This window comes from Jaculus jaculus, chromosome 1 (genome assembly GCF_020740685.1).
Source record: "Jaculus jaculus isolate mJacJac1 chromosome 1, mJacJac1.mat.Y.cur, whole genome shotgun sequence".
NCBI lineage: Eukaryota > Metazoa > Chordata > Mammalia > Rodentia > Dipodidae > Jaculus > Jaculus jaculus.
Genome location: NC_059102.1, coordinates 86,746,406 through 86,765,598, shown reverse-complemented (window position 1 = coordinate 86,765,598; position 19,193 = coordinate 86,746,406). Strand labels below are relative to the sequence as shown.

Below are 19,193 nucleotides of genomic sequence, written 5' to 3'. Positions count from 1 at the left end.
AGCTGATAGGATAAAACTCAACTTTCCTTTGTGGTTTTCAGCTTCTCTGTACTGATGTAATTCTCACTCATGTGCTAGAGAATCATGTCTTCTTATGTTTCTACTATGTAGAGACCGCAACAATATTTATAGCATACCATGTTTTCAATCAGGCTACCAACATTGTTCTCTGCTTTCCACTGTGTAATGCTAGTAGTGGTTTTTCATGTTTTTTTTAAATTCACACATACATCTCCCCACATATTATGTCTTTTATCTGAAGCAGTTGAGAATCCAGGCACTGTTGCCCCAGGCTGTTTTTTTTTTTTTTTTTTTTTTTTTTTTTTTTTGTTTTTTGAGATAGGGTCTCACTCTAGCCTAGGCTGTCCTGGAATTCACTATGGAGTCTCAGGGTGGCCTCGAACTCACGCCAATCCTCCTACCTCTGCCTCCCAAGTGCTATGATTAAAGGCATGTGCCACCATGCCTGGCTGTTTTCTTTTTTTATATATAGTTAGAGATCTAGCCAAGTATTTTCTAGCTAAAATCATATTTTACAAACATAGAAGTCTATAATTTTTTCTTTTCTTAAATTTTATATTTATTTACTTGAGAAAGAGGGAGGGGAGAAGAGAGAGAGAGAGAAGAAAAGAATATGGGTGCACCAAAGCATCTTGCCATTGGGGGAAAAAAAGACAATTCCAGAAAAAACAACACATGGCCACATTATACATCTGACTTTATGTGGATACTGTGATACTGGGGAACCAAACTCAGGGTGTTGGGCTTTGAAAGGAAGTGCCTTTAACCACTGAGCAATTTCCACAGACCAACATCTGTTTTGTTAATATTATGCACGGTAGAGTATGTATTTCTCTACTTTTAAATTTCTGCAATAAATTTTCTAATTGGATATATGTCTCATTCCGTTATAATTTGTCATCATCCTGGGTAAACAGTACAGATCTTCTTGGACTAAGGTGGGAAAAAAATAATGGCAATTTGAGACAAATATATGAGTTGTTTCTTTCTGTTTTTCCAGTCAAGTTCAACAGAATTTTTCTTTTGAGCTGGCTAAATTCTATGTGTTGATATAGCATTTTAAAAATCATAACTGAAAACTTTCCTTCAATATTGTACATGTGGGAATTAATACAATCTTTTAACATTTTTCAATCGAATGCTAGTGTCAAGGAGCCATTAGTCAAACTATTTATTAAATGTTTATTAGCATATAAAGCAAAACACAGTATAATATTTGTGATTCTGTGACTCTTATCTAGCTTTGAATGTCTGAAAAGGCAAAGCAAATACTACTTTGAGATTTTCTAAAGTTGAATCTCTGCTTCCAATATGCAAAAACTTTGAATCTGTCACTTTCATTCTTACCCTTCAAGCATCACTCAATATCATTTAATAGAGGAATAATATTTATGTGCATTGCGCTAACCATGCTTAGCAATATGAAATGCTAATAGATTGATGTCTAACATAGTACTACAGTCACCAAAATGTCTCAGGAATATATTAAAATGGATCTTGGCCACAGACAATATCAAGACTGCTGAGGCTCACCCCAGGCATCCTTTTTAAAGCCTGCTTTGTAATAAGGAGAGAAAGTGGAGGTGCTAAATCATGGTTTACTACCACATTGGCCTCCCAGTCTTGCTGTCTCTGGTGCTGGGCCCCAAAAATCAATTTCACACATGGCTGCTATCAGCGTTCTTTGAGCTATTAAGACGAAAGCACTTTCTTTTCATTTTATTAAAACCAAGCTCACTTTTATCTCAGTGGCTCTTGCTCTGTGCTTTCCTTTGCATACTGTCAGTGGTGAGCATTCAGTGCCTGCCTTTCACTTCTGAGCTTCTGAAGAGGCTAATCCACATCCATTGCACTCACTTCCTCAGCACCCCAGATTCCTTCATGCTATGTGATCTGGCTTCTGCCCACTTCTTGACTGACGAGGCTCCTCGGCCACTCCTCTGGAGCCTGGAGTTCACCACATCCTCTGGCCTTACCGCAAAGCAAAGCTGGCTGGGCAACCTGCTCTCCTGGGAGGGAGAACTTGCCTGACCCTCCATTGCCTGTTCTCGCTTATCCTGCCTGGGGAATGTGAGATTCTGAGGGCTTTCCCTCCACCTCTGCTCTGCTGTGCACCTCTTGACATACCACTTTCCCTTACTCACACTGTCTTCTCTTTGTAGGTGATTCATAAATCTGCAGCACTTCCAGTCTCTGCAATATTATTTCCACTCACCCTTATTAGGACTTTGAACTGAATATTTCCAAAACCAAATTTAATATTTAGGGCTCTAATCTTTCAGCAGCCTTTCTCCCTAACAGTTATAAATGGATAAATATGGCTATAAAGCATTTACCCTCCTTCAATCCTCTATCCCACCCTATGTATCTGCCTAGTTTTGCACACAAACATGAACTGTACATGTGTTCTGATTTCTCCATGTAGCTCCTCCCTGTCCATCTCAGCACTCCTTGCATTAGTACCCTAGTGGGGACTTGCTCACTGTTGTCATCAACACTATATATAACTGGTCTCCCAACCTGCTCCCAGCTCTGGCCACACCAGTTCCTCTACAGAATAGCTATCTGTGCTTACTGATACCTGCAGTAAGACAGCTGTGGAAGAGGTTGGAACTGTGGACTCACACAGAGCTTTGAGTTACAGCTGAGGTATTGGTCTTTGAGTAGGCTCACAGCTGGAGCCAATGAAGGATTTTGAGCAGGGCATGATACAGTTGGGTTTTATAGTCTTCAAAGTACTTCTACTGTTCATTTGATCCTCATCATACTCCTACAAGGCACTGAAAATTTATGGGAATTTAGGAAAAGAAGGGGAAAGGAGAATTGCTAGAGAAAGAATAAGTGAGAAATAAAACCATTTCAACAACCGATAAGGAACTTAGACTCTAATTAAGTATGATACGACTGGGCAAGAGTAAATCACCCAGACAGGAATTAAACTTAGTTGCCTGAGGACTTCAGTGGGAAGACCATAGTACTCCATCTGACACAATGGCCATGGAGAGAAAGGAAAAGAAAAGGTTAGATGACTAGTAGATGCATAAGAATGGACACCTCAGAGTATACGTTTTATTCTGTCCCTTCAAATGAAGCTCGGAAAGGCTCCAATTGCTATAGTGTCCAAAATGATTGAACATTCCATGCTCTCTTGTTCTGAATAAGTTGTTACAATTTCAAGTCAAAGTACATTGTACTATAGACTTCACCACATTCTATTGACTAGACAAGTTCTCAAGCTTTATGAACATATAAACATAAAAGAGGATAATCCCCTCAGGCTATGCATTGTTATTCTGGCTCACACATACACATACTTACAATTTATAGACAAATAACTTTAACATCAACTATATGAACCTCAAGAACAGGCACATTATCCCTATTTTAGGGAAATGAGCTCTTAAGCTTTAGGTTACAGAAGTTTACAAAGTATCTTCAAAGATGAGATCAATCCCCTACCAAGTGAGAAGTGTTTATAGTCTTCAAATATCCATTAGGGGAATGGTGTTCAACTCAAGCTACACAATCAAGTTACCTGGGAACTCAAGGAAAACTGCTGAAGTCTAGACTCCTCCCCAGACCAATTGTCTTAACCTCTTGGAGGAGAGGTGGCTTGTAGCTACACAGACAGTTTTAGAGTTCAAGGTGCTCTTGATGAAGAGGAGGGTTGAGGGCTCTGAACAAGAAAAGCATTTATGAGTGAATTTACAGGATACCTTTTTGAGCCAATCTTCACTTTATTCTGAGTTCCTGGCTTCAGTGGGCTCCCTACTCTTCCCAAGCCAAAAAGGCATCTCCATTTTTCTTCTCAGTACTATTCTATGAGATTGCACAGGGGTGCTGCAGGTAGTAAGGAACACCAGTAGCTGTCCTGCATCCGGGAAAAGATAGGACTTGCTCTCAGGATAGAAGTATGTCAGCCTCTAGCGTGGGAGGAACATAGCTACTGAGGCCTGCTGGGCATTTGCTATCTGGTGAGGTCCTGGGATGTACATGTTGTGTGAATCATTTTATTTAATTTCACAGTGATCTTCGGATATAGAAAATATCCTTGACATATTTTTGCCAGGCAAGGGTAATGGGACAGAGAAAATCATAGAAAGGTTATTGGAGCAGCCAGGATTTGAAACCAGGCAATCCCACTCGAGTGGTTTTATTCTTCAGTACTAGAGCAAGGCTCCTCAACAAGGGTGTAGATTAGAATCACAGGGAGAGCTAATACATTACCCAGGCCCAGGCTCAGGGAAGTAGAAGAATCTCAATCTTCATAAACGTAGTAAGTGCCCAGCTGATCTGGATACTGAGAAAACACCAACAACTAACAGTTTATAGATAAGGAAACTAAGGCACACAGAGGCTACTAAGGAAACAGCTAGGCTTGGCAGGGTACAGAACAAGCCTAGGTAAGCTCAGTATTGAGAGGCCCTAGGTAAGGAGGGACTATTAAACACACACAGATCCTTCTGTACTATAAGATGGTGAGTGGGAGTGAGGGAGCAGCCAGAGGCTCCATAACCATATCTCTGTGACTTTTCTGCTCTCATAATCAGATACTGGAAAAATCCTGACACAGCACCCCACTGAATGGAAGATGCCCAAGATAGAAATCATATTCTTATTGTTTGCGCTATTATAATTTTTAAAAGAAAATTTAAGAAATGCTACCCACTAGACTATGACCTGTTACCAATTATAAGTGCATCCAAGTTTGTAAAGTCAGGCAAAAATTGTGTATCTTAGGATCGCTGAAATATGGTACAAGCTGTGAACTCTCATGAACTTGATTCTGAAATTGTGGAAATCACTCAGCATGTTGGGAAGGTGCCTGCCAAAAGAGGCCAAAAGTAAAGTTCAAACAATGTGGAAAATAATCTGTACTGCATATTTTAATATGATTTGTTTGCAGAAAGAATTCAATATACATAGAGAAAAAGTAGAGAAATTCACACCACCTTTAAGCATTAGTCTTGAGTGCTCAGTTTTCTTATCTTTATAATGGGCGTGGTGTGTCTTATCTAACACACATAAATAACACAGTCCTTGGCACATAGGATGAGACTAAAAATCACATTTTCCCTTTTATAAGCCTAGAGAATTTTTTTTTTAATGCTGCTGCAGTCAATTTTGAAGAAAGAAGGAAAATAAAAAGTTGTAGATGTCCAAAATTATTCTGAAAGAAGAACCATATGATTCAAAACCTAAATACCTATTTGATGCTTTTCCAAGGCAAATCTGTTTTATGAGGCCAGGCCAACCTATAATCAGTTTTGTATTAAGGCTACATGAAGAGTTGTGTGTGCAACAGACTATTTGTTTATAATTAACAGGATAACTTATATGCACAGAAGACTCCAGTGCCTGATTAAAAATCTGACTCCTTAGCAATCAGATTTACAAAGAATTTATATGACATGCAACTCAGACTTCTCTAATAAAACTTGTTTATTTTTTCAAATTTCACATACACCTGAAATCTCTAAATTCATCATTTTATGCTAAAGTTGTTTATTTTCTAATGGCTACAAGAAACATTTAATCAGAGAAGATAAATGTAGAACCTCAATGCTACATCTCTTCCTAAAGTTTTAGCTACTTGCAAAGGGAACTCCACATGTGCAGTACAGATTAGACGACATGACAACTACAAGAATTAGGGCAAAGAGACTTGCTCGTGTTCTCTCAAAAGATATGACATGAATCTGAAGAGTTTGAAAGGGATTTTGATGGAGAACGGATAAACAACCATACATGGAAAAACACTATAGCCTCAGACACCAATAATCATTAGAAGGTACAAAACTATCACCATGATTGGAACGTTGTGTCACATGAGGGTTGAATAGGTTTCTAATGGCACAGGACTGCCCTGTGAAATACCCTCTAATTTGAGAGGTTCACTGTGGGTGAATAAAGGTTAAGTCTAATACTGTGGTAAACTCTTTAGCAAGTTGATCCTACAGTTACACTCTGCTGGAGGAGGTTAGAATGCCAATGCCTTTGTTTCTCCAAAATGCCTTCCTTAATTTGGAAAACATAACTGTGGACATTAAGTTACAGGTTTTTTTTTGTCTTTTTTAAAAAATTTTTTTGTTTATTTTTATTTATTTGATAGTGACAGAGAGAGAAAGAGGCATATAGGGAGAGAAGAGAGAATGGGCGCGCCAGGGCCTTCAGCCACTGCAAACGAACTCCACACACTTGCGCCCTCTTGTGTATCTGGCTAACGTGGGACCTGGGGAATCGAGCCTCGAACCGGGATCCTTAGGCTTCACAGGCAAGCACTTAACCGCTAAGCCATCTCTCCAGCCCATGAGTTACAGTTTTTTATCACAGAGATTTTGAATAAAATTATTTACTCTCATACACCTTCATTCAGTGAATAGTACCAGGCTCTGGTTCTTGGCTAAGATATAAGATTTAAACAGCACTTTCTGGAGCCTCAGTTGTCTTTGAATGTCAAGATGAAGGTGAAGAGCATCCACTGTGAGTTTCTTTCCTATAGCTTTGTAGCCCTCTAGTTCAATCTGCCTCTCTTTCCTTACTAAGGCTGCTTCTCCTGGCTTTCATGACAGGTACACTAACTTTGAGACCTTTGTCCTCCTTTCTCCAAGCCTCTGTACTCTGAGTGGCCATCAAAGCTGTCTTTCTATAATGAGAACTTTGTCCTGTGCTCCTGGACATGACCAGCAAGGCCCTACAGAGCCTGGCTGTGCTCCCTCTGTCGCTCTTCATCCACCTCCTTGCCTTTGCCCTCACAGGTCTTTCTCCTGAGGATGCTCCACTTCCCTCTTCCTTGGCTTGAACTTTTCATGGAGCTCCTCCATGCCTAGGATAGAACCTGTGACCCTCAGACAGTAACTGTTAGCTCTTCCCTATTTGCATTCTGGGGAGGTATTCATTTTTTGTCCAAAGAAGAAAGCATAGATCAAGCAGGGAAACTCACTGACAAAGTTTCCACTGATATTCTGAGTAAAATAAGGACTAAGGACATGGTTCATTTTCCATAAATCATATACATTATTACTTTTGCCTTCTAAAATTTTGCACCTACTACTTTTGGCTTTTTCAAGTGACTTTTAGCTCCTCTCATGTGTGAAAAAATGGAGGAATCAGAACAAAAGTGAACTCTACTTGCATTAGAACTGCCAGTTGAATAACTGTAGATATGATGTCCAATCTCTTTGTGCCTCAGTTTTTTCACATAACATAGGGAAAATAATCATAACCAATCCAAAGGGTAGTTATGAGAATGAGATAAATAAATATACATAAAGTGCTTCTCACAATGATGTAATTTATTAAGTATTAACTATATTATTTCCTGTGCAATACTAAGTTATTTCATGTTTGGAAGTTGATTTTTTGAATGTCCTTTGGTCACAAAAGTTAGAAAGTCAGAAATAATGTATTAATTTTCTACTCCTCTTAGATTCAAGTCATTCCTTATTGTTTTTTAACTTTTAGTGATATATCAAATGCAAAATTCTGAAAATTGAGAATTTTTTAAATTCCTTGTAATTAAATTACTTACAATTGGGCACAAATACTGGACAGTTTCTTAACATGTTGGAGCCTGGAGCCACAGCAGTCTCAGGGCCACCAGCTGAAGTTAGCAACTCTGCTGGGGAAGGACACTATCGATAGCATCCAACATGCTCCTGACTGGCCTTCTGGTTACTCCAGTGAAGGACCAAGCTAAAGATTTCACTGCTTAAACATAGAACTAAGAACAAAAGGACAGATGTGTATGTGTCAAATAAACACAGGGATGGACTAATACACTCATTAAACTGAGGTTTCAGTATTACTAAAAAAAATAGATCTCAGCAAGAAAAGAGAGTAACTCAAAAATGACCTTAACTATAAACCTTTAGAGTTTTTCTAACACATTCTTTCTTGAATCACTATTAAAAATGAATTAATGTGTCTATTTCCTTAATCAGAGTCACTTTTACATCAGCAAGTTAAATATACAGTAAAAAAGAAAAATCATACCATGACTGCAACATAAAACCAATAGGAAGTGCTGGCCACTTACTGCTTGTCTTCTTCATCCCAGGGCCAAATTCATTTTGATGTGCTAGGTACAATGATCCTTAACACCGTGTCATTTTCCTTAAATATAGTACACCCAGTACCAAGCTCAGTGCCTAACATGTTGCAGTTACCTTAATGACTAGGCTGTTTCATACTGCTGGAAGGGAGGAAAGCCAACACAGCTTAGAGATCTACTGGATACAAGACCCTTAAGAAGTTATTTCACATATATGTTAATAAATTATTCACAATTTTCACTGATATGAATGCAAGAGAAATGATAGTGCTATGACACACACACATACACACACACCCCATCTGGGTGTTTATAGCTCTACAATGATCCTTGAGTTTCAACTCAAGATTGTTTTCCATCAGCTCTTCTGCCTACTGGCCATCCTCCCTTGGCATGTCTGGATCTCACAGCATTTTCAACTCTTTCTATCAAGGCCAGTTCCATGGAGCTTACTGATAGAACCTAAGAGACTGCATAGTATAACAAAGAGAATGAGTTCAATGGAAGGAGTGACCTGAAAAGAAAAGAATCCAGTATCCTGGATTCTACCTAAGAGATGTTTGCTCATCTTTGTCAACATTTTTATTTTAAATTTAATGATTTATAAAACAAAAGGACTTGAATAGACAATTAACTCATCTCAACAGCAAATATATACCAAGTACTTTTTTAAAATTAAACTTTGACGAATGCCAAAGATACAAAGATATCCCAGACAAACTAACACCTAACTCTAGCCTTCAAAGAGATCTCATTTTGTATACCTCAAAGATCCTTTGTGATTCTAAAACACTGGATATATGACATGGTGGTCTAAATGTTACTAAGCTACCTCTGTAGCAATAATTCAAAGTATGCTTATCTCAGACAAGCTATAAGCCTCAAAGTGGCAGTGTGTGGCAGGCTGGGGAAATTACATTAGGTCTCAATGACCAATGTTTATAACAGCTATAATGGAAGAACAGGCAATTTCTAAAAAAATTCTTTCCAAATCTTACTTCAGCACCTGAACAGTAGGAATCTTATTGTTTCTATTAACTTTTTCATTTCTGGTTCTATTGATGAAGTATCATATTTGAACAATACGTGTCCAGACTTCAAATAGTGAGTGAGATTATAGCCTCCAAAGGGGGCTGGGAAATCAGACACCCAACCATACCTTTCAAAGAGAACAAAGTGGAGCATATTTATTTTATTGGACAGTTTGAATTTATTATAGGCTGCTCACAATTTCCTGTCTCATTTCTTTCATGCTCTCAGAATTTATGTCAGGATGTCTTAGGTTATCACACTGCTTTGTCCTGACATTTATGCCAATAGACCAAATTAACTTAGAGAATGTCCCCGGACCAAAACTGAAGGGAAAAAAATACACAGAGCTTTAGTTATAGGATGGCAGAAGCTGTGGAAAATAATCTGAAAAAGCAATGTGGATGAAAATGGAAACTCCATGAAAATTAATGTAGTGAAGAATTGGCGAACATATCACTTATTTCTTTAAACAAATAGAAGAAAGAACCCGCTTATGAGGTGCACCCAAACAATTCACAGGTGGCGAAACCATTAAAGTCCTGCAACGTTTTGCCTCAAAGGTGGAATAAGTTTATATTAGAAATGGCATATGCCTCACCCACGTGACTTTTTGGCTGATTCATTTCTCTCAACTATCTTCCCCTTGATACTCAAGATTGGTTTGGTTTCATTATAAATATATTATATAAGAACTTTAACTAAATCTCTAACAAAAATGGGAGGTGCAAATTACTACTTTGCTGATTGTACTTATAAACGTATAATTTCAAATGAAATATGTTCCAGGTTTTTTTGCATGAATTTTGAATATTGAAATGCTATCACAAAATAGTAAACATGTAACATTATCATCTGGCAGCACAGGACCCCAATGATAGATAGATGAAAACTCCTTACATGTTGGTCACATACAACAATCATTATAACATCAATTTCCTTTTTATGGATTTTGAGACAGAAGGGGTCTTACTAGGTAGCTGAGGCTAGGCCTGAATTTGTGGTCTTACTGTCTCAGCTTTTCAATTGCTAGGATTACAGGCCACTATGATGGTTAATAATTTGCTCTTAGACAGTACTTTTTCCCTAAAGAATTAATCTCACCGAGGAACTATTCTAGTGTGTGTTTTGTACAAACTGGTATTCTCAACAACAAAACTTTTAATAATAATTTTTAATATTTTAAGTCAAATAGAGATCAATACTATTCTTGAAATAATGCATTCACAATATGAGAAAAGCCATCATTTATATCAATGCATTAATTTCATTAAACAAATAGTATACCTATTTAGATGCTAAGTACCCATCACAGAACTGTTGCCTGTGGAGGAATTTTCTTTTGAAAATTTAAAATATCTATGATAGCAAAATGTCTAGCACACTTCTGACATCTTTGTTGCAGCAATTTTTATCTTCTAGCCCCTATCTCTCTCCACTGGCTGTGACTTTGTGATGGGTAGACTGTGATAGAAAGTGGATTTTTATCTGATTGTTTGTAAACACTTAAAGTACTTTTGAGCTCACAAACCACTTCAGTATGTGATGTTTGCTTTACTTTTCACAGATCCCAGGGAGTTAGCTAGAATGGGTAATAGTGCATGAATACACAGACAGAGTGGAAGGGAGCTAAGTCACTGGGCCAAGAAAGACACAGAGCTTAAAACAGCATTGTAGCCCAGTGGTTACATTTTACTACCAGAGCTTTTCCATGATACCTGGGCTCTGTTATGGTTTGGTTGTGGTTTGAGTGTTCCCCAAGGGGCCACTCCGACTGAAGACTTGGTCCTCAGGTAGCAACAATGAAAGATGGTTTGGATTTTTAAGGGGTGGGGCTAGAGTTATGTCATTGGAGGTATGTCCTGAGGAGGGACTGTGGGATGCCTGACTCTGTCTGCTACTGGTCTGAGATGTCCTGCTGCCATCTCCCCACACCCTCGCACCTCTGCCATGACTTGTTTCAGCCCTCATGTCAGAGCCTGTGCTATGCCACTTGGACTTTCTGCCTCCAAAACTATGAACTAAATAGACTCATTAACTTAGTCGCCTCAAGTATTTTGGTAATGTGACAAAATGCTGATAAATAGAGATACCTCCAAGAAAAATATGTCAAAGCTAATTTGAGGCCAGGTGTACTCAGAAGAGTTTGTTTTCCTTTTTTCTGCTGCTATGCAAAACATTTCTGTGCTGTTGAGAGTCTGTTTTTCTCTTTGTCACCTGATAACTTCTTGATTTTCTAACATTCTGTCATTGGAGCACCTTCATGTTATATCATGGGTTTTGTTTCTTGGCGACTGTTTTTACTGTCTTTGCCATTCTTTGGATCTGTGAATTCGTTGGTTGTTAGGTCCTGTGCTGTTAGAGAGGACCCCAGATTGTTTTCTTATTCCTTTACCATCTTCCCATGTACTAGTGGACTTTATGGTTTAACAGTTGACCCTTTCTGATTTTCCTGCAGTATAGACACATACCCTAGCGACTCAGCTTACCTTAAGTATGCAGAAAACCCTTAGGATGATGTGCCATCCTCTTATTTCTCTTTTTCCATCTAATCCATGGAAATGGGTGTTAGTGCTTATAAGGAAGCACTAGAACACATAGCATCTAAATTTGAAGCAAATGCTACTCTAAAAGGCCTTTAGCACACATTTCTACAAATTTCAGAATTTTCACACAAGAAAGTCTTCTATGTCTAAATGAACATTTGCAGTGAAGGTCTATGAGAGTGGTGGGAAGAGCTGTGATCTGTGAATATATTCAGGTACCTGTAAAAAGAGTGCTTGATACATGGAGGAGCACATGTGAGGGTTGAGACTTAGAAGTGTCACATGTCACATCTAACTATATTTTCATGACAGGACTCAGTTACATAGCACCACCCAGTCATAGGGAAGGCTAAGAGACAAGTTTATCTTAGTGTCCAGTGGTTTAATAAAGAAAGATTTTTGGTGAATCAATAGCAATGTCTAGGCTGAAATGAAAGTTTATGAGTACTTTCAAGTTTTATAAAACTTTAGCTAATGTAAATATCATGTTTCTCAAGACAAAATTTGTATAAGGAAAAATACTTGAAAACTTAATGGATAAAAAAGTATTTGAAATATGAAAATGATTCATTTTAATTGACAACAGCAAAAGGAATTCAATTCCTTGCTATTCAATTTTTATTCACTATGTGATTATGAATGAGAGAAAAGAAAAGTAAATATGTGTTTTCTCTTTTGAACTCATTAATGTTTTTGACTTGGTCTTATGCAAAGCAGAAATAGTGCAATGCTTCACACTGAAAATGAATGTTCAGTTTTTCTTTTCCTACTTATACTTTATACCTTTTTACAATTTTTTTGCTGAATCATCCTTATTTGTCTCTTATTCATTCAAGCACATTTATTGAGATATACTTGCCAAGCATCTAATGGAGGTAGGAGGAATGTGCAAAGTAAGATAAAAACTACAAAAAATTACATTTAAATATTTTAGGAATTACAATTAATTATTGATGCTTCACAACATGTACTTATGGAAGTGACTATACAGGTAGCTGCACATTGGTGAGATCTGAGGTCGTGATTTTCAAGCCAGACAGCATAGTGTTTCTTTTAGGAAAGGTTACAATTAATTATTGTGATAAGACAGACAGACAGACACACACACACACACACACACACACACACACACACACACTTCTTACACCAGATAAAGAACACTGGAATAACATCAAACCAATTGATAAATTCTGACCTTCTTGGAAATAAAACAAATGAAAACCTGGAGGTCATGATTGGCTATAACTAGCAATTGGGGCAACTTCTATATGTGGCTGGAAAACTTGTAACTACGCTGCCTTCCATGCTGGGTGCTGCAGCTAGCAAAGCCCCTGGGAGGGAAGCAGAACAGTTAAGCTTTATTCAATGGAGGTTTTAATCTTGGAGTTCTGGAATTGGGGAGATTTAGTCATTTATTTTTGAGCTCATGGAAAGAAGGGGTTGATAGCAACAGCTTACCCAGTTAGCAGGCAGGCTCCCCACACAGCTGTGCTGGCCTATTTCAATTAGGATCCTTTTGGACTTACATCACCTCTGGTATGCCAGTCCTAAGCTGCTCATGAGCCAGTACTGCCAATCAAGCCAAAATTCAACCACATGGTATGGCTTTTATGATGTAGACAGAAAATGACATGAACCTGTCTCATTTCGGTAAAAGCACAAAGTTTGAAGGCAAGTGTCTGAAAGAATTAGCAACAATGGCAAGACTGAAACTTGATTTAGAGACATTTTTCTGTGATTATCTCAGCACACTTAACTAGTAGGTTATTTGTAAGGATTCAAGAAATACTTTCACACAAGAAAACACTCAGGTCCTTACACTAGGAAAGGTCACTCTGGGGTCACTCTATTCAGGAGACCTCAGAAACAGTGGAGTGTATTTGCTAAGGAAAGGACAAAATGGAACTCAAGTAAGTGAACCTGAGAAAGTGTCATTGCTCAAATTAGAATGATATACGTATTAAACACAGAAGTGTCATTTGAAATAAAACTGTACACATGAAGTCAGAAAACATGGAAGTGAGAAGAATTATGAAACTACTGAATAAACTCTCAGTCTTTTCTCTCAGATTAGCTCACAAATACTTATGATGCTCAAATATAAAGGGCATCTTATAGTTGCTATAGGAAATGCAGCAGTCCACAGTGTTCCTTGCCAGAGGCTAAACCTATGATTTGGTTATGTCCACAAAAAAAGGATAGGATCAATATAGGGAATATTGCCTCTTCCTAACATAGTTCTTGGGCCAAATCCACTAAAATAAGCCAAAATTAAAACAAATGAGTGACTTGTACATTTCACTGATAAAAAAAATCTGCAAAGCCTGACTTTATAAAAATAAACTTTGTGACACTGCTAAATCACAGAAATATCCGAGCGTATGGTGTGCTAAACCTTTCCACTTTCTTCACAGATTTTTTTTTTTTAAAGGGGCACTAATGTGTATTGACAAACATACAAAGGAGCAAACATGTTTACTTATACATTCCCTCTTTCCCGCAAGTCTTCAATAGCCACTGAATCTATCAAGGAAAAACTTTCCTTGTATAGGAGGACTCTTCCACAGTTCACTAGTGACCACTATTGGACATTCCTCCCTCAACTTGAAGTGTGAGAATTGGTTCACATGCAAATAATATCAGGAACCAGAACATGGTCCTAAACAGACCTAAGAGACTAAAAATAAATAAAGGTCCCAACTAGACTAGAAACTTCACAAATACACAAAGAAAATAATTTTATAGTAAGTGTGTTAAGTTGCATAAACAAGGAAAAATTTTAAACTAAATTTAGAGTGGTATAGGTATGACAATAAGTAATAGATGGAGTGAAAAGTATAGAGAAGGGCTTACACACACACACACACACACACACACACACACACACACACACACACGTCTGTTGGAACAGACCACAATCTACTGTAATAAGGGATTTAATATTCATTCCACAAGGTAATGGCCATCCAAGATAGATTCACTTAGATAATAGTGGAAGAGAGTGCCAGAGGAACTGAAGGGAATGGGCCATTGTGTTTGACTAGTTTCCATGTATAAATTAGTGTAGAGAAGGAAAAGAAATTCAACAGAACACATGTACTTTATTATAATTCCTAGTGTTAGTCTTGCAACTCTCACAATAGAAGGCAAAACAGCTTAAAACCACTTAAAAGCAACCAAAAGCAAATGTACATTTGATTAAATACCTTTCTGAAGGGAAGTGATTTGACTTCAAGTATAGATACACACATGTCAATGGGTGGTCATGATTTTTGCCACATTTCTTTTGAGCTAAACAATTCACACAAAAGAGGGAGATGAAAAAGGGGAGTGGGGTGAGAAGATTGGGGAAGTTGTGCTGTGTGACTTAGTATAACCCAAACATCAAGAAGAAATATTTTGGTCAGTCCTTCTGCCCAACTGTGTCCAGAGTCAAAAAGAAGTCTATGGTGATTTATATACTGTGCATGAAAATATGGACAGTAATATAAAAGAAATACAAGGACTGGAGAGATGGCTTAGTGGTTAAGATAGTTGCTTGTGAAGCCTAAGGACCTAGGTCTGACTCCCTAGAACCCACATAAGCCAGATGCACAAGGTGACACACTCACACAGGTCACATGTGCACAAGGTAGCACATGCATCTGAAGTTAGATTGCAGTACCTAGAGACCCTGGCATGCCAGTTCTCTCTCTCTCTCTTTCTCATTCTCTCTCTCATAAAAAGAAAGAAATACAAAAGACGCAGGTGCCTCCTTCTTTCAGCAGTAATGTTCTAGAAGGAAAGGTTGTTGAGAAAACCTGGCTTCAATAATATGTATTTGAATGTATTCATATACATTCAGGAACCAAATTCTGACAAGATGATTTAGCTATCAATGAATTGATGTTTATTTTCCACTAGACAGAGAATGCTTTCCAATTAAGGCAAAGAAGACCTTTTAAGATTGCTTAAATTACTTCTAAGACTGGACAGAATCATGTAATGTGTAAAGAAGTATAGGACTAACAAATCCTCCAGTTCAATTTCTCCATTAAGCCTGAAAGTTGAGCTGATGATGTCACACTTCTTGCTCCAAGTCAACTACAGGTCAGGCGAAAGTTCACTTTCTTTTAAGCCAGTAAGTCATTTGGAGTACAAATCTAAATGAGGTCGTTAATAAGCAAATACAAGTGTTCATCACATTATACATATCTTTAATGGACCAGATGAGGTAAAAAGCCTATATGTCTCCAACAAAGAGCCCAGACCAACCCATACTATAGCTCCTATCATAGCTAAACAGTTGACACCTACAGGACAAAGCAAAGAATTATGTTCTTTTCCTTATTTGACATATGGTCCAATAAACTTGCTTCCTGATCTGTAAAATGGGCTTAAAATTATGTGACTTACATGATTGTTATAAGGATTCATTAAAATAATTTGCAAGCATGTCACCTAATAGAAGTCAGCTTCATATACAGATTTCATGACAACTGGAACTAATGCTGTTATTACTCTGCATAGGGATAAATCGAGGCACTTATCAGACAGTTCTTTCTTTTCTAGCATAATTCTCAGATGAAAAATCAATTAGACATTAATAAAAAACAAATATGGCTGTGATTTCATTTAAATTTAATAATTATTGTAATTCAAATGCATGTTAAACCTTCCTAAAATAAGAAGACACTCCCTTTTGCCAGGTAAGTCTAATTATTTGCTCAGATACATATATAAATGAATACTAAATGCATCAATGAGGACCATAATGTATTTACCAAATGAAGAGCAAGTCAATCTCTTCCTGAACAGGAAAGTTACTATAATGAAATCATACATATGAAATAACAAAAATGTAATGTGTACTGGCAATTTACTTTATGTCACAATGTAATGAGAAAACAACATATAGTGAAAATCACAAAGAAGGAAAGAGGAGACAAACTAATGATGTGTACAAGTAACACATCCCATATGGAAAAAAGATGAGAGACCTTTCATAAATTGCATGCACCAGAAGTCACAAAGCACACCTACACATTTTCTCTTTTTATTTCTTGTCATAGAGAAAACTGAATCTATTCACACCTAATATTTAGTTTTCCTTTAAATGCTTATGAAATATTAAAAGTATCTTTCTAATTACAAGGAAGCATGATAATTTTTAACTACAATGGTACAATTTATTAAATATGAGAATATATAACAAATTTAATCACAGTCTTGTCATGCTATCCCAGGAATCTTTCTCAAGTTTTCTGATTTGTACCAATGGCTTCTTGCTTCCCTTCTTCACGACTACCATGCAGATCAAATTTATTTGAATCAAAGTAAGACAAAATATTTCTTCCCCATCAACAAAGCATTGCACTGGTTGCTTTTTTTTTTTTTTAACCTCGCTCCTTTCTTGCCTTTATGCCTTCCTGAGGAAGTTCTGGCATTCTAGCTTGCCATAAATGTGACAGGGAGAGCTACAGTCACGTTTGTCTGGAACCAGTGTGTGAAAACTTTGGACTCAAACCTTCAGATGAGGTTTACTAAACTGGCTGCCCAGAACACTCTGGTTTTTAAAAAATGTGCATTGCTTTTAATATTTTGAGTGTAGATTTTTTGGACAGTAAATGCTCATTTTCTGCCCATAAAACCAAGCATGAGTCACATCGGAACATTTACTTCGAGTCACAAATGCACTGTGTGCTGATTGATGTTCGAGTAGAGCATCTTATCACCATGGCTGAGGAAATCATCAGGACAAGTCATTTTTTCTTCCTTTTTTTTTTTCCTTCAGAACTAGATGTGAAATCGAAGACTATAATCCTCAATCCGTAAATAGTTGCATTAACTTGTATCCACACATGATGTGCAGCAATTATGAGCTGTAATCTGGGCTGCTTGCATGGAGGGATCCCATTCCCTCTCACCTGGTTCAGTAGCCCATGTGTGCGGAGAGAAAAAAAAAAAATCATATAAACCACAGCGGGAGTGGGGGCAAGCGCCCCACAGCCTATCCTTCAAAAAAATTCCAGGCACACAGCAGTGAGCTTGATCTCAGGACTTCTGTTACCCAAATTCCAGGCATACACATGAACATCCATATAGCTCTCTGCTCAGTTTATCTTGAAGTTCATGGCTCGGCATCAGTATATTACATCCATGCAACTAGTTCCAGAAAGTCTAGCAGACTTTATTTTGCTTTGAGAAGTTGTTATTAAGGTGTTGTATTTTATTCTGTACATCATGCAAATTATTTTACCTGAAGTTTTAAGAACACACCACACCACCCACACACACACACACACACACACACACACACACACACACACACACACACACACGCTTACACACCATTGCAACAGCAGCATCCAGACCAAATGGCAATAGCAACGTATTGAAATGAAAAGGCATTTACCAGGAGGAGGAAAGCCAGAAAGAGAAGCGGTGTGCCAGGCGTTGCCCGACGGCAGCATTCCATGCTTGGACCCTTGCCGGAATCCGAATGGGACACTGCACAAGCTGCTGAGCGCTCCTCTGCCCGCTGTCACATCCAGCGCCGGGGCTCACACTCCAGCCCTGCCTATCAGCTTCCATCAGCCCCGCTCACATTTCCTGAGCGAGGGTGGGTGGGTGGATGGGTGGGGGGTAAGCTGAATGGAATCTCTCCGGAGCAGGCAGTCAGCCAATCAGGCTCCTGCTAATCAGACATGCTGAATAACAAAGCCAGGGGACCGAGAGAATGTAGCGGCGCGAGTGGAAAAAAGGGGAGAGGACGAACAGGCGCGCAGGGCTGAGCGAGGGAAGTGCAGGGTGGCAGAAAGACGAAGCGGGCACCGGGCTGCGCTAGCCTGGTGAGGAGAGACGCTTTGTGTTTGCCCCTTGCCAGAGAAAGTACAGTAGCTCCCTGTGACCGGGTATTGTTCCATTCAGGAGAGAGAAACTTAATCCCCGTCAATACAGAACATATGCCACGGAGGGAAAGTCAGTCAGAAACGGACTTAGTGCGTCCTGTAATCGCGTTCTGCCCAGCTATCCTCTTCCTCTTCCACGAAGTTGCTTTTTACTTCTTCTTTGTCTTGAGACAAGCATACCGTCGATAGTTTTTGCAGGTTGGTCACTAAACTTAACAATGGCGTAAATTACTTGGTATGACTTGGTTGGTTTGTAAAGAAAAAAAAAAAACATAGGCAAGTTACTTTTTTGTAAAGTGACACTTTGAAACATCCCAGGGTTATGAGTTTTAAAGGTATAATACAAAATTTAGATTCATTGTTTACAAAGAACCCCTTGCAACGGCTTCAGGATGAGGGTGGCTGAAATTTGGGGTTGAGAAGTGGCTTGGCTTTGATACTGTGCCAACTCAGCTATCTGTTGAGAGAAGGAATTAAATCCCCAGGGCCAGAATCTTTTCGAACCTCACCTGAACTGTGCCCTTTCTCTGAGCTGCTATGATGCAGAAAGGGACACGTGGGTTCCACTTCCTTTTCCCATCCACTGTGACAACAGGGTTGGACAGGTGGACCTCTGAGGTCCAGTCCAGCTGGAGGAAGTACTAATGAGCAGGA

General features: G+C 38.4%; 1 protein-coding gene across 2 annotated transcripts in view; it reads right to left on the bottom strand.

Annotated features, from left to right (window-relative positions):
- The window catches only part of Adamtsl1 (ADAMTS like 1), a 403,127-nt gene extending 384,924 nt beyond the window's left edge, over nt 1–18,203 (bottom strand). The window contains exon 1 of one of the 2 annotated variants that reach the window (XM_045150329.1): nt 18,044–18,203. In XM_045150329.1, the coding sequence (XP_045006264.1) occupies nt 18,044–18,106 (63 nt within the window). In that variant the 5' untranslated portion in view covers nt 18,107–18,203. The remainder of the gene's footprint in view (nt 1–18,043) is intronic. The other variant, XM_004658427.2, reaches the window with a different exon arrangement.
- Nucleotides 18,204–19,193: the final 990 nt, after the last annotated feature.